This window comes from Vanrija pseudolonga, chromosome 5 (genome assembly GCF_020906515.1).
Source record: "Vanrija pseudolonga chromosome 5, complete sequence".
Classification (NCBI taxonomy): Eukaryota; Fungi; Basidiomycota; class Tremellomycetes; order Trichosporonales; family Trichosporonaceae; genus Vanrija; species Vanrija pseudolonga.
In genome coordinates, this window is record NC_085853.1 from 957001 (window position 1) to 969311 (window position 12311).

Sequence of the window (12311 nt, forward strand, 5' to 3'; positions counted from 1 at the left end):
CGACGCTCAAGCGACGCCAGTCCGCCGGGGGGGGGGTCGTCACTTACCCAACGAGCTCGTCGTTGCCACTTGCCACAGGTCAGACATCATCCCCACGCCGCTCACGCCACACTCTCTCCCCCCTCTCGCAGCACTGCAACCGAATTGCATTTGGTGGTAGCACAAGGCCAGGATTCGGCGATACGTGATACAGACCGCCACGGGGGCAGGCAGGGATATCGAATGCGGGAAGGGGGTTGCAAAGGGCGCTTTCAAGACGAGAGTTGGAGAAGTAAAAAGGACCGAGTAGAAGAGGGTCGTCGTGCCGGCACGAGAGCGAGATCGGGGCTGCGTGCAGACCGAGAGAGAAAATGAAAGGGGGTATGCTAGCGTCGCGTCAAAGGGACGAGAACAGAGACATGTCCATAGTTTGAATCTGTGCAATGTGGATGGAGGATGGCGCTGTCGACCGACGGCGGGTGCCGTAGAATCGAATGGCGTCAAAGCTGGTCGCGGCGTGCGTGTGATCGAGAACCAGACGCGCGCAGGGTGATGTAGGGTTGGCTCAACCAAGAGTCCGTGGGCATTGAACTAGAGTCGGACGTGATGTGTTACGAGAGGTGGGGGGAATGGGCGCTGTTGAAGATGGGTAGGTAGGAAAGATGCAGAGGGTAAGCAAGGGGCGTGCCAGAGAAACCAGAATGAGAGACGGAAGGCCGTGCTTATTGTCGGCTGTCGGGGTGGTTGGACGGCGTCCAAGCCCGTTCCCGAGAGCGGTCGCGTTCCATCTGGAACGAGCGGCGGTCGTCGGGCGAAACACCAGGCGATGGAGGGCCAGATCCCCGCGACGATTGTCTCGAGCCGTTGCTCGCCGCGCCCTGGAAGGGACCACGCCAGTTGGGTGGCGGTCCGGGGCTTGGGACGTGTCCAGGTGGGGCAAAGCCTGGGCTGGCGGGTTGGCCGTTGATCTGCGGCGTGGGCATGGCAAGAACGCCACCAGTACCAGCATTGCTGGGCCCGGCACCCCAGGAGGTCGGTCGTGAGCCGTTGCCGGCCGAAGGGCCAGCTCGTAAGCTGCCACCAACGCCAGGGGCGGGAAGCTCGCCATCTGACTTGTCAGCAATGTAGTACCACTCATGCAGTTGCCCACACTCACGGAGTCCAGCTCCCGCCGCGATCGACGGCCGATGTTGGAATGTAGTCTGCCCTCTGTGCTGGAGATACTTTGCACAGTGCTTGTGAATCTCCTTTGGAGGGAGGTCGATCTCTTTTGAGAAGATTTCGGCAACATTCTCGTGGAGCACAAACATGAGCTCAGGCGGCACACGGTAAAGCTCGTCCTGGTTTTCGAGCATTTGCTGGACAGCCTGGATGCCAATGAAGCTTTCGTCGCGCGCAGCATTGCCGCCCTTGGCGTAGAGGATACTCGGCGTGATGACGGTAGCAAGGTTGGCCATGTCCATTCGGCTGCCGGTTTCCTCATCCTTGTATGAGAAGCTGGCGACCCAGCGCAGGAAGACAAACAGCACTTCCAGGGTGTCGCGGTTGGCCTTCGGCAGCAAGGTGATGAGGAGGTGCAGGGACCGAATTCTTTCTTCGTGAGACGGCAGCGTTGCAGCGGAACAGAACAGCTTGTGGAGTCGGAAAGTGAGGAGCGGGTCAGGGATCTCACGGAGGAATCGCTTGAGCAACGCGGCGAGCTGTACGGGGTTCTCCTCTGACAAGGTGACACTGCTGTAGTCCTTGTCGAGCTGTTCGGCAATGAGCTGGAGCTTGCGGATGTTGCCGTTCTTTCGGAAGATGCCCTCGATGGCCATATCTACAGGGTCAGCTGGTCACGTTCATTGTTCAAGACGTACCCATTTGACGCATTGTCGATATGATTTCCTCAATGAACTCGGGCACACGAAGCGTAACGTTGGGGTTCGCGCCCTGCTGCGAGTCCGAGCCCGTCCGGTCAACCAGAATCTCGAGCGGGACGCCAAAGATGCCCTTCTTCTTCTGATCCTTCTTGGCATTGTTCTTGAACAGCTTGTTCCACCATTGGTTCTTCCTTGCGTCGAGCAGATCAATGATCTCGTCGGCATTGGCATGCTCCGACATTCCCGTTGTCTTTTGAAGCAGGATGAGGGAGAAGTGGCGGAGAATGAGCGCCTGAAGGGGAGTCAACTCGGCGATGAGCGGCGTGCTGTCGTTTGGCGATCGCGGGTGGATCGACTGCTTCGCGAGCATTGGAATGTCGCTCAGAGTGATGGCATCGTCTTCCTGGACGCGGCGGCTTGCCGTCGATGTGTTGAGCGGGGTGAGCACATCTTGCGACTCGGATGCCAGCGGCTCGCTCGTGAACGGTGCGGGAGCAGATTCGGAAACGATCCGGACAGATGTGTTGTTGCGCGCAAACGGCGGGCGGATGATCTGTTCGACCGTACCAGCTCGCTCTGCCGATGAAATAGTTGGCGTAGGGTCTCGCGCGGGCACGACCTGGCCATTCGCGTCCGCCATCCGGCCAGACGGACTCTCCACGACGGTAAGGCGCTGCGGCACTCTGGCCGTCGACGAGAGCTTTCTGTCCAGTGTGACCGACTTGACGCGCTTGACATCATGGCCTGCCTCGATGTAAGTGACAGCTGGGGCGTTTAGCATAGGGTCAAGAGGGATAGCCCTACCGCTCGGGATGCCATGGTGTTCGCGGAAGTGGAGATAGAGACGTCGCAAAGCAACGTGGAGGAGGAAGGCGAACTGCTCCAGTCTCGACACGGACTGGAAGCCAGCAATGGCGGACGCAGTCCGGTGAAGGTTGCACCAGATGCTCTCGTTTGGTGGAGGGGCAAACTTGACAAGGGCAGCCTCATAGCTGAAGTCACCGACGCGCGGAGGCGAGCGCCGCTGAGGCTTGGAGGCATGTTCCTTGTGGGTTGATCCGCCTTCGTGAGACTCGTCATCGGTTAAACCGGATGTGGGTGGTGGAGCGATTAACTTGTCGGCATCCTTGGTGTTGCTGGCCTTGTCGCCGCAGGTGCTGCATTCGACGCATGCCGAATGCCAACGATTGAACATGCCTTGCCGGACACAGTCATCCTCGATCGGCCCATTACAACGCGCACACCCGTCGTTGGGCACAAAGTGGTCGTCCTGCGGTCCTCGTAGAGTGGTTTCGCCAGTGGCCTCTGGTGCCAGACTACGGTAGCCGTAAGCAATTCCCCTTGTGCTGGGGATATAGCCTTCAGGCTGCCTTGTAAGAGAGTTGAAGCTCCTCGTGGCCATTTCTTCGGGCGTCTCATTGCCAGTCCAAGGTGGGATGGTGACCGTGGGCTCGGGATGTTCACCGCGCTTGGGCACCGCTGGGTCTGCATTGTCCAGCGACAATAAGTGTAGCCTCGCGAGGGCGTCGATCAAGGCCTTGGGGTTGCCCTGCTCGCGATCCAGCTTGATGGCGCCGGTCAAGGCGATGCGGATCAAGATCTTGAGATAGTGGGCCAGCTGAGTGACCTGCGTCAGAAGATCTTGCATGTTGGGAATGGGACCGCCAGTGGGGGAGATCTGTGACAACATGGAGAAGAAGTTGACCAGCTTTCGGCACAGCTGTTTGGCTTCCCTTGCATGGGACATGCCTGACGTCAGTTGCAGGATTCGGCGCGCAACCCACCTTTGACCCCTGCCAACGCAAACTGGGCCTCAATGTCGTCGATGACGGCGAAGAGCGTTTCGACGTGGAGGATGAACTTTTCAGCGAGGAGGATGACGTCCAGCAATCTCCGCTCATTGACAACCCGGAGCATCTCGCCGATGCAGGCTGCCGATGTCTCCTCGAATCCAGACAAGACGAGCCAGATTTGGGACACCTTGAGCTCCATGGCAATCTGTCGCTCTTTGAGTTCCTCGGCGGTCATGTCCGTTCCCCAGCCGGGGCTTGTACTCGTCGACGCAACGTTGGGGCTTTGCGCCGACATGGGTTGCAAGCCGCCAGCCGAACTCATTTCGAGCAGAGAGACTGTTGACTGCGTTGGCGTCGCAGCAGCTGGAGTTGTAAAGTTGCGGGAGGCCAGTCGCACATTCCAAAACTTGTGTATCATGTAGCACTCTGGGTGCCAGCACTCGTCTCGGCCATTGCGGTTGATCTCGACGAATTGCTTCAAGATGGCAGTCTCACAACCGACACACTTGTTGGCAAAGCTTATCGAGTAATGGTAGTGACAGTCTGTTGCCGTTAGTGTTTAGGTTGCGACACGAAACACGGGCATACGCACAAACTTTACCACCATGTTCGTAGTAAGAGTCGACAGGGCCAAACACTGTATCGCAGACCGAGCACGAGAAGTGTTCAACATGGTACTTTTCACCTGAGTTGCGTGAGCCAAATCGTGATCAAAGGCTTGGGACTACGGGTGCACGTACCACACGCCGTGATGTAGCTTGACCGCAGCGCTTGGTCGCACTTTGCGCATATCAAGTCTAAGCGAGCAAAGTAGTCGCGTTCGCATAAGGGGTACTGGCCACCCTCGCTATCGTCGACGGGGAAGAACTTTTGCGCAACGACCTTGTCGCAATCCTGGGGGAGGGGCCCGCGGTCAGTGCCAGTCCAAGCTTGTAACCTTCCCACTCCGGTACCTACTCTGCACCTGAAACACTCGAGATGATAAACGTGCTGCAAAGCGCGCACAAACTGCCCGCGCACAGCAAGTCCACACTTGGCACAGTATGTGACCGAGCCAGACCGGGACTTTTCTGGCTGAGCCTTGGGCGCGGCGGATGTCGAGGCGGCAGCCCCGCCAGTTGACCCAATTGACGTCGGCGTGTCCGACCGGCGAGGCGTGAGACCTCCTTCTGTGTGCGATGCAGACGTCGTTGCAGTGTTTGGGTATGAGAACCCGCGCTGTTGTGATTGAGAGTACCCGGAAGGCGTGACGTCGCCAGAGGGGCCACCCAACAACTGGCCGCCAGGTCGGTGGTCAACAGGCGATGTCAGTGGGGAGGCGCCATTTGAGCCTAGTCGTGGGTCTGGTGATGAGGCCGAGCGCGCCGGAGGTTGGATGAAAGGAGGGGCCGGACCGGCGAGAGGGCTAGACACTGGGGCACTCCGTGGGCCGCTGCCATCTGCTGAGACAAGATCATCGCCGGGCATGGAGATGCGCGGTAGGTTGGACATTTTCCGAATGGGCTGAGGAGCCGCAGGGCCGCCCTGCGCAGGTGGCAGCGCAGAGGTCGTTGCTTGGGGGCTGTTGGTCCAGTGCGAGTCGGTGCCTTCGCGTGCGGTGACCCAGGGGTGGCCGGACGAGGACACGGACGCTGGCGAGTGTGGTTGTTGGAAGCCGGTTTGGGCCGACTGCGAGTGAGCGCTAGAGGCCGCCGATGGTCTTCTCGACGTTGACGGTCGTCCCAGCGAGTCGGACGACGGCTTGCGCGTCACAAGGTTGAGGTTTGCAGCTTGGGCTGCTAGTCCGACCACCCCAGCCGAGTCTCGCCGCGGCGGCGCGGCGTTGAACCGAGGCGAGGACATTGCGCCTTGTGGTGCGCGCGATGCCGTCGATGTCGCTAATACTGCGGCTAGTGTGTGAGATGCGCCGCACGCAGTAGGGTTAGGACGCGCGATGGGCGAGAGGTCGTTAACGGGGTGTGTGTGGAGTTTAAAGGAGAGAGGGGGGGAGGGGAGAAGGGTGAAGCAGTCTGGGGCTGTGCTTTGGTGCGCGGGTGCCGATGTGGGGGTGGGCGCCGAGCACCCCGCTTGTCGGGTCGACTATGCACTGGGCGCTTTGGAGTGGAGTGTGTGGGTGTGTGTCGTGGAGCCAGGCGGTGGGTGAGTGAGCGTAGAGTCGGGAGGCTGTTGTTGTGCGATGCGAGGGAGAATGGTGTGTGTGAGATGAGTGGTCCTGGGTGGGTGGATGTTGTGGGACGGACGAGGTGTGTCGAGCGAGGGGAGGGTTGGAGGACGGGGGGCCAGGTGGAACGGACGACGACGAGGCGAGGCGAGGCGAGGCGAGGTCGAAGGGGCCAAAGGGCAAGGCAGCCCAAGGGGGAGGGGGTTGGGGTGGTTGGTGGTGTCGTGGGTGGGACAGCCAGGGGGGGGGGGGGGGACAAAGGGAGCAGTTGCACTGTGGCCTGGGTGGTGAAGGTAGGTAGGTCTTAGGCCCTGGGCCGCAGCAGTAGTAATAGGTCGGTCTAATGGCGATTAGAGACCTGTATTACAACTTGATTGTTATTCGCCTCTTGCCTTGGAAAAGGGGATGGGATTTGAATATTTGTATCACTTTGTAAGGAAAACCTCGACCTTTTTGGTCCAGGTACGACGGGCGGGGAGGAGGCGAGACCAGGCGGCGACAAGGCAAAAGGGAAGGAAGGGAGCCCAGTCAAGGGCGTGACAGCCGAGACCGACCACCCAGTCGACCCAACGCACCAGTAAGCCCCTTTTGGGCCAGACTTCAAACCTCGGGTCGATGCACCACTTGTCACCACGCGTGGACAATCAAAGCGGGAGCATTTTATTCAAAACACGACTAGTGCTGGGCGGGTTGTTAATATGCTGGTGTTACAAAAAAAAAGCGTAAACAACGCGACGCGCGGTCAGAAGCAGCGCGGCAAGAGAAGAATCACTGCATTGCCACCCAGGCTGTACACAAAGGCAGTACAGTACATGTGTATGGCTTGACTCGAGGTGGGCAAAGCGTGCAACGAGGCATCACGCAGGCGGCGGACCGAGGCAGGAAGCAACTACGACGGGCAAACCACACGCCGGTGCTCTGTCAACCTGGGCTGGGATGTTGAGACAACGCGACTTGCGGCACCAAAATTGTTGTGAGCGAGCGTTGGCTGTGTGTGGGTGGGTGGCGGTGACAGGTTGGATGATTACGGTGGATGGGTGTGGTGTGTGGCCGACAGCGACTTGCTGCGCCCCTTGACCCATCCCGACGACTCGGCATTTCGCTCAGTCTGACTCGCACGTCGTCTACACTCACCCTCGGCATCCTTTAAAGCGCTACGGTTTGTCGTCGGCCACTGTCGCTTTCCAACAACTCACTCCATCCAGGTGGTCGTCGTAACGGCGCAGGCGCGCGCTCCTACAACCGGGCCACATAGAGTCACGTGACTTTATGACACCGACTCGCGCTTTCTACTCGCTCGACCCAACCGCTCCCCTTCCTCGCGCCGCTCCTGCCTCCAACCGGGTCAAGTCAACCTCGTTGCTCGTCGTTCTCGCCACCACAACACTTCCTCCTTCTCCCTCCTTTCACACCCAGAACAGTGGTAGCCCCCAGGAGGGTTGAATGCTCCTTGCCCGAAATCTTCGTCCCCTGACGACATCTTCTCTGCTGCCTTTGCGCGCACAATCTTCCTTTCATCGTACCCTCATCTCCACCGCCATCAGAATGTCCGCCGCCGACTCCGCCCCCGTCCCTCCCACCTCCGCCCCGGCTACCTGGCCCTCACCCGAGGCCTGGCCGGCCAACAAGGTCCGCGATACCTTCATCGAGTACTTTGTCAAGCAGAACGGCTTCGAGCACACCTTCTGGCCTTCTTCCGGCGTCATCCCCTTCGACGATGACACCCTTCTCTTCGCCAACGCCGTGCGTATGAGCCGGCTCATTCGAATTGCATTCCTAACACTTCGCAGGGCATGAACCAGTACAAGCCGCTGTTCCTCGGCACTGCCGACCCCAAGTCGGACCTGTCCAAGCTTATCCGTGCTGTTAACTCCCAAAAGTGTATCCGCGCCGGAGGAAAGCACAATGGTAGGCGAGAGGGGCTTGGGCAAAGACTGACTCGATAGACCTGGACGATGTTGGCAAGGACTCGTACCACCACACGTTCTTCGAGATGCTTGGCAACTGGTCGTTCGGCAACTACTTCAAGGTACGTGTGTAAAGTCGGCATCGCTAACTCGGGAACAGAAGGGCGCCATTACCATGGCCTGGGACCTTCTCACTCGCGTCTACGGCATCCCCGAGGACCGCCTCTACGTGACTTACTTTGAGGGCGACGCGAGCCAGGGCCTCGAGCCCGACCTTGAGGCGAAGCAGATCTGGGCCGACATTGGCGTTCCCCTGGACCACATCCTTCCCGGCAACGCCAAGGACAACTTCTGGGAGATGGGTGCCACCGGCCCCTGTGGTCCTTGCTCGGAGATCCACTTCGACCGTATCGGTGGCCGCAACGCGGCGTCCCTCGTGAACGCCGATGACCCCGATGTCCTTGAGATCTGGAACAATGTGTTCATCCAGTTCAACCGCGAGAACGACGGCAGCCTCCGCTCGCTTCCCGCCAAGCACGTTGACACTGGTATGGGCTTTGAGCGCCTTGTCTCGGTGCTTCACAACGTTCGCTCCAACTACGACACCGATGTCTTCACGCCCATCTTCAAGAAGATTGAGGAGCTCACCGGTGCTCGCCCTTACGCCGGCAAGTTTGGTGCCGAGGATGTCGGAGAGGTCGACACCGCCTACCGTGTCATTGCGGACCACATCCGCACTCTCACCATCGCCATCTCGGACGGCGGTGTTCCCGACAAGGACGGCCGTGGCTACGTTCTCCGCCGTATCCTCCGTCGCGGTGTGCGCTACGCCAACAGCAAGCTCAACGCCCCTACCGGCCAGTTCTTCTCGTCGCTTGTTGACACTGTTGTCGAGAACCTCGGTGGCATCTTCCCCGAGCTCACCAAGAAGATTCCCGAGGTCAAGGAGATCCTCGACGAGGAGGAGCAGTCGTTTGCTCGTACCCTCAAGCGCGGCGAGGTCCTCTTCAACAAGTACGCCGATGCTGCTCTTGCCACGCCCGAGAAGACTCTCCAGGGCAAGGACACTTGGCGTCTGTATGACACCTACGGTTTCCCCGTCGACCTTACCGAGATCATGGCCGACGAGCGCGGCCTCAAGATCGACCAGGAGGCCTTTGAGAAGGCTCGTCTTGAGTCGCTCGAGGCTTCGAAGGCTGGCGGCAAGAAGGGCGCCGCCGCCGGTGTGAAGCTCGACGTTCACGACCTCGGTGCCCTCGAGGCCAACGACGCCGTCCCCAAGACCGACGACTCGTTCAAGTACGGCAAGGGTGACGTTGATGCCAAGGTCAAGGCGATCTACCACCAGGGCAAGTTCCTCAAGTCGACTGCCGAGGTCCCTACTGGCGAGTCGTTCGGCATTCTCCTCGACAAGACCAACTTCTACGCCGAGTCTGGTGGTCAGGAGTATGACACTGGCTCCATCACCATTGACGGCCAGGCCGAGTTCAAGGTCGAGGACGTTCAGGTCTTCAACGGCTACGTGCTCCACGTCGGCCAGCTCGCCGAGGGTGAGATCAAGGTTGACGACTCGGTCATTGCCTCGTACGATGAGCTCCGCCGCTGGCCTATCCGCAACAACCACACCGGCACCCACATCCTCAACTACGCGCTCCGTGAGGTCCTCGGTGACAGCATCGACCAGAAGGGATCCCTTGTTGCGGAGAACCGTCTCCGTTTCGACTTCTCGTACAACAAGTCCATCCCACCTGCGGAGCTCACCAAGGTTGAGGACATCTCGAACCAGTGGATCAAGAAGGCCGCGCCCGTCTACTCGAAGGAGCTCCCTCTCAGCACCGCCATGAAGATTCCCGGCCTCCGCGCCGTCTTCGGCGAGCGCTACCCCGACCCCGTTCGCGTCGTCTCCCTCCTCTACCCCCTCGAGGACATTGAGAAGGACATTGAGAACAACAAGTGGGCCTCGACCTCGATCGAGTTCTGCGGTGGCACTCACGTGCAGAAGACGGACGAGATCAAGGAGCTGGTCATCATTGAGGAGTCGTCTATCGCCAAGGGCATCCGCCGTATCGTTGCCGTTACCGGCCAGCACGCCTACGAGGTGCAGCGCAAGGGTGCCGAGTTTGAGAAGAAGCTCGAGCGCATTGCCGGCCTCGAGGGCAAGGAGAAGGAGGCCGCCCTGAAGCCCTTCCCTGGAGAGCTCGGCAAGAGCGGCATCTCGCTCCTCACCAAGCACAAGCTCAACGAGCGCTTCAACAAGATCACTGCCGAGGTCGCCGCTGCCCTCAAGGCGCAGTCTGCGGCTGACCAGAAGATTGTCACGGACGGCATCAAGGAGTTCTTTGAGAAGAACCCCAACGCCAACGTCTTTGCTGGCGAGTTCAACGTCGGAGGCAACTCGAAGACTCTTGCTGCTGGCGCCACGACCGGCAAGGCTCTCGGCAAGGCTGTCTACGTCTTCAGCACCGACCCCGAGACCGGCAAGGTCGCCCACGTCAACTACCTCCCCAAGGAGGTGCTTGACCGCAAGGTGCTGAACGCGAAGCAGTGGCTCGCCGATGTCTCTCAGGTGATCGGCGGCAAGGGCGGCGGAAAGGACGAGAGCGCGACTGGTGTGGGCTCCAACACGGACAAGGTCAACGAGGCCATTGCCACTGCGTTGAAGGTGTACAAGGACAAGGTCGAGGCTTAAGCGTTTTGCATGAGTAGGGTTTGGATGTCGCAGGGCCAGGGCGAAGGCGAGGGAGGGCCAGCCCGCGCGCAGAGGGCAGGGCCGACGGCGCCTGGCCGAGAGGTCGAGATAGATATGACATTGGCATGCAGTATGTGAGTGTGCGTTCCAGGAGAAAAAGCCGCATTCCAGGACAGTGGTGCATGGGGCCAGTGTCGGGGAGTTGGGTCGGGGCGAGGGGGGGCGGAGGGAAGAGTGAGGTCCGGCGTGCCCGCTGCCAGACGTGCCTCGGAGGATGTACGAATGGGTTTGCTATGCGACGAGCACGACGGGCAGGCAGGTGAGGACGTCGGAGATTAGTGAAGGGGTCACAAGTGAGTGAACGGTCGCGTCGTGGAGAGAAAAGCAGAGGGGGCCACTTCCATCGGAGGTGAGCAGCCAGGTCCAGGAAGCTAAGGGGGCAGAGGCGTAAGCGAGGCGCGCGGTGTGGCATGGCAGGGGACAGCGAAGAAGCACAAGCAAGCACAAACAACATGGCCGAGCTGTGCCTCAATAAGTAAGCACGGACAGTGGGACGAAGCGCGATGCGACGATCAGTGCCGCCGCCCCCGTCTGTCGATCAGCAGCCGTGATCAGCAGCTTCTCCCAGACCCCGTAGTCGCCGCACATCATGGCATCAACGAATTATACTATGTACTGTTTTGCCGAAGAGTCAGGCCGAGTGTGGGTGCGTGGGCTACGCCACGGGCTAGGCAGCCTAGTCGACGTAGAGCGAGTTGCGGTGCTGCGTCGTGTGTCAGATGGGCCTCATGCCGCCGCGCCCCAGCGCCACTCACCACGCCGCCCCACGCGCGCGCCTTGAACGCGATCGCGATGATGAAGATGAGGGTCACGAAGAGGACGATGCTGGGGGGTGTCAGCGGTGTCGAGGTCGCGTAGCGGCGAGGAGCGGAGCGGTTCGCGTCTCCCACCCAGCCGTGCTCGTCGCCACGTCTAGCTCGGCCGCCTGCGGCGGCCTCGCGAGCTCGCAACTCACGTCTCGGCCCACGCGACGCCCATGGCGCTCTTGTTCAGATCGCAGCGGGGCACGTCGGCGCCGACCTTGCCGCAGTCGATGCCCTGGAGGAGGCCGGTGAGCTGTGGGGTGTTAGCGAGTGCGCGGAGCGCGCGAGCACGCGCCCGCAAGGCGCGAGTTTGAGTGACCGCGCCGCTAAACGCGACGAACGCGGCAGGCCCACTTACCGAACCAGCGCCAATGATGAAGAGGATAAACCCGATCGCGATGGGGATCAGGTGCACCAGGATGCCGAAGGTCGGCTTGTGGCCCGCGACTTGGAAGCCGATGCCGAGGATGACTGGGAGCGGGGGTCAGCGAGCCGTACATCGTTGGCTGGGCGGGGCCGGGTGGCTGGCTGGCCCATCTCATCGCAGAGGACGAGGGGGTCGAGCGAGCCACACCACGCCGCGGCCGACGCTGCGACACACTCACGCGTCCACACCACCGTCCAGATACTAGCCGTCAGCGTGATCCTCAGGCGGTCGCGGAACGCCGCGCGGTGGATCTTGGGGTAGCCGTGCTTGTTGTAGTCGCCAACAAGATACCCGCTCACACCGACACACACGATGCCGATGATGAAGAGCAGGATGAAGAGGATCGTGTGCGTGATGCGGATGGCGCGCTCGTTCATGGTGCTGGGTTGGGGTTGGGGGTCAGAGTTGTCAGAGAGAGGAGAAAGCAAAGAGGCGACACACGGCGGTCGTCAGGTGGCCACTTTTATACTTGATCCTTGGTCAACAACTCCGTCCCGTGCCAAGGGGATTTTTGCAGGGTCCGCCCCCCGCCTCGCCCACCACACGCCACACACCACACCACTCGGTTTCCGCCTCGGCGCGCGCACCATTGACGTCAGTGGGGCGGCGGCGGCCGTGCCTCCCCTTCAC

At 60.5% G+C, this 12311-nt stretch overlaps 3 protein-coding genes across 3 annotated transcripts; 1 reads left to right on the forward strand and 2 right to left on the reverse strand.

Annotated features, from left to right (window-relative positions):
• Positions 1 to 148: 148 nt before the first annotated feature.
• Positions 149 to 5904, reverse strand: rga1 (Rho-type GTPase-activating protein 1). The gene is made up of 7 exons (XM_062773570.1): positions 4592 to 5904; positions 4375 to 4528; positions 4227 to 4319; positions 3626 to 4177; positions 1839 to 3590; positions 1136 to 1798; positions 149 to 1087 (listed from the first exon to the last, which is right to left on the reverse strand). The coding sequence occupies exons 1-7, from the start codon at positions 5474 to 5476 to the stop codon at positions 702 to 704; spliced, it is 4485 nt and encodes a 1494-aa protein (XP_062629554.1). The 5' UTR covers positions 5477 to 5904; the 3' UTR covers positions 149 to 701.
• A 1230-nt stretch (positions 5905 to 7134) lies between these two features.
• On the forward strand, positions 7135 to 10549 carry ALA1 (Alanine--tRNA ligase). The gene is made up of 4 exons (XM_062773571.1): positions 7135 to 7538; positions 7586 to 7703; positions 7742 to 7824; positions 7863 to 10549. The coding sequence occupies exons 1-4, from the start codon at positions 7239 to 7241 to the stop codon at positions 10389 to 10391; spliced, it is 3030 nt and encodes a 1009-aa protein (XP_062629555.1). The 5' UTR covers positions 7135 to 7238; the 3' UTR covers positions 10392 to 10549.
• A 479-nt stretch (positions 10550 to 11028) lies between these two features.
• Positions 11029 to 12099, reverse strand: LOC62_05G007046 (uncharacterized protein). The gene is made up of 5 exons (XM_062773572.1): positions 11860 to 12099; positions 11613 to 11725; positions 11407 to 11507; positions 11207 to 11276; positions 11029 to 11154 (listed from the first exon to the last, which is right to left on the reverse strand). Exons 1-5 carry the CDS (start codon positions 12056 to 12058, stop codon positions 11128 to 11130), a joined length of 510 nt encoding a protein of 169 aa, XP_062629556.1. The 5' UTR covers positions 12059 to 12099; the 3' UTR covers positions 11029 to 11127.
• Between the last annotated feature and the right edge of the window lie 212 nt (positions 12100 to 12311).

Coding starts and splice junctions, on each gene's coding strand:
- LOC62_05G007046 (XM_062773572.1), bottom strand. CDS start 12,058: ATGAACGAGCGCGCCATCCGCATCACGCACACGATCCTCTTCATCCTG. Junction 11,726..11,859: donor CTGGACGGTGGTGTGGACGC/GTGAGTGTGTCG, acceptor CCCCGCTCCCAG/TCATCCTCGGCATCGGCTTC. Junction 11,155..11,206: donor CGCGCGCGTGGGGCGGCGTG/GTGAGTGGCGCT, acceptor CACACGACGCAG/CACCGCAACTCGCTCTACGT.
- rga1 (XM_062773570.1), bottom strand. CDS start 5,476: ATGTCCTCGCCTCGGTTCAACGCCGCGCCGCCGCGGCGAGACTCGGCT. Junction 3,591..3,625: donor TGCGTTGGCAGGGGTCAAAG/GTGGGTTGCGCG, acceptor AACTGACGTCAG/GCATGTCCCATGCAAGGGAA. Junction 1,799..1,838: donor ATCGACAATGCGTCAAATGG/GTACGTCTTGAA, acceptor CTGACCCTGTAG/ATATGGCCATCGAGGGCATC.
- ALA1 (XM_062773571.1), top strand. CDS start 7,239: ATGCTCCTTGCCCGAAATCTTCGTCCCCTGACGACATCTTCTCTGCTG. Junction 7,539..7,585: donor CCCTTCTCTTCGCCAACGCC/GTGCGTATGAGC, acceptor AACACTTCGCAG/GGCATGAACCAGTACAAGCC. Junction 7,825..7,862: donor CGTTCGGCAACTACTTCAAG/GTACGTGTGTAA, acceptor ACTCGGGAACAG/AAGGGCGCCATTACCATGGC.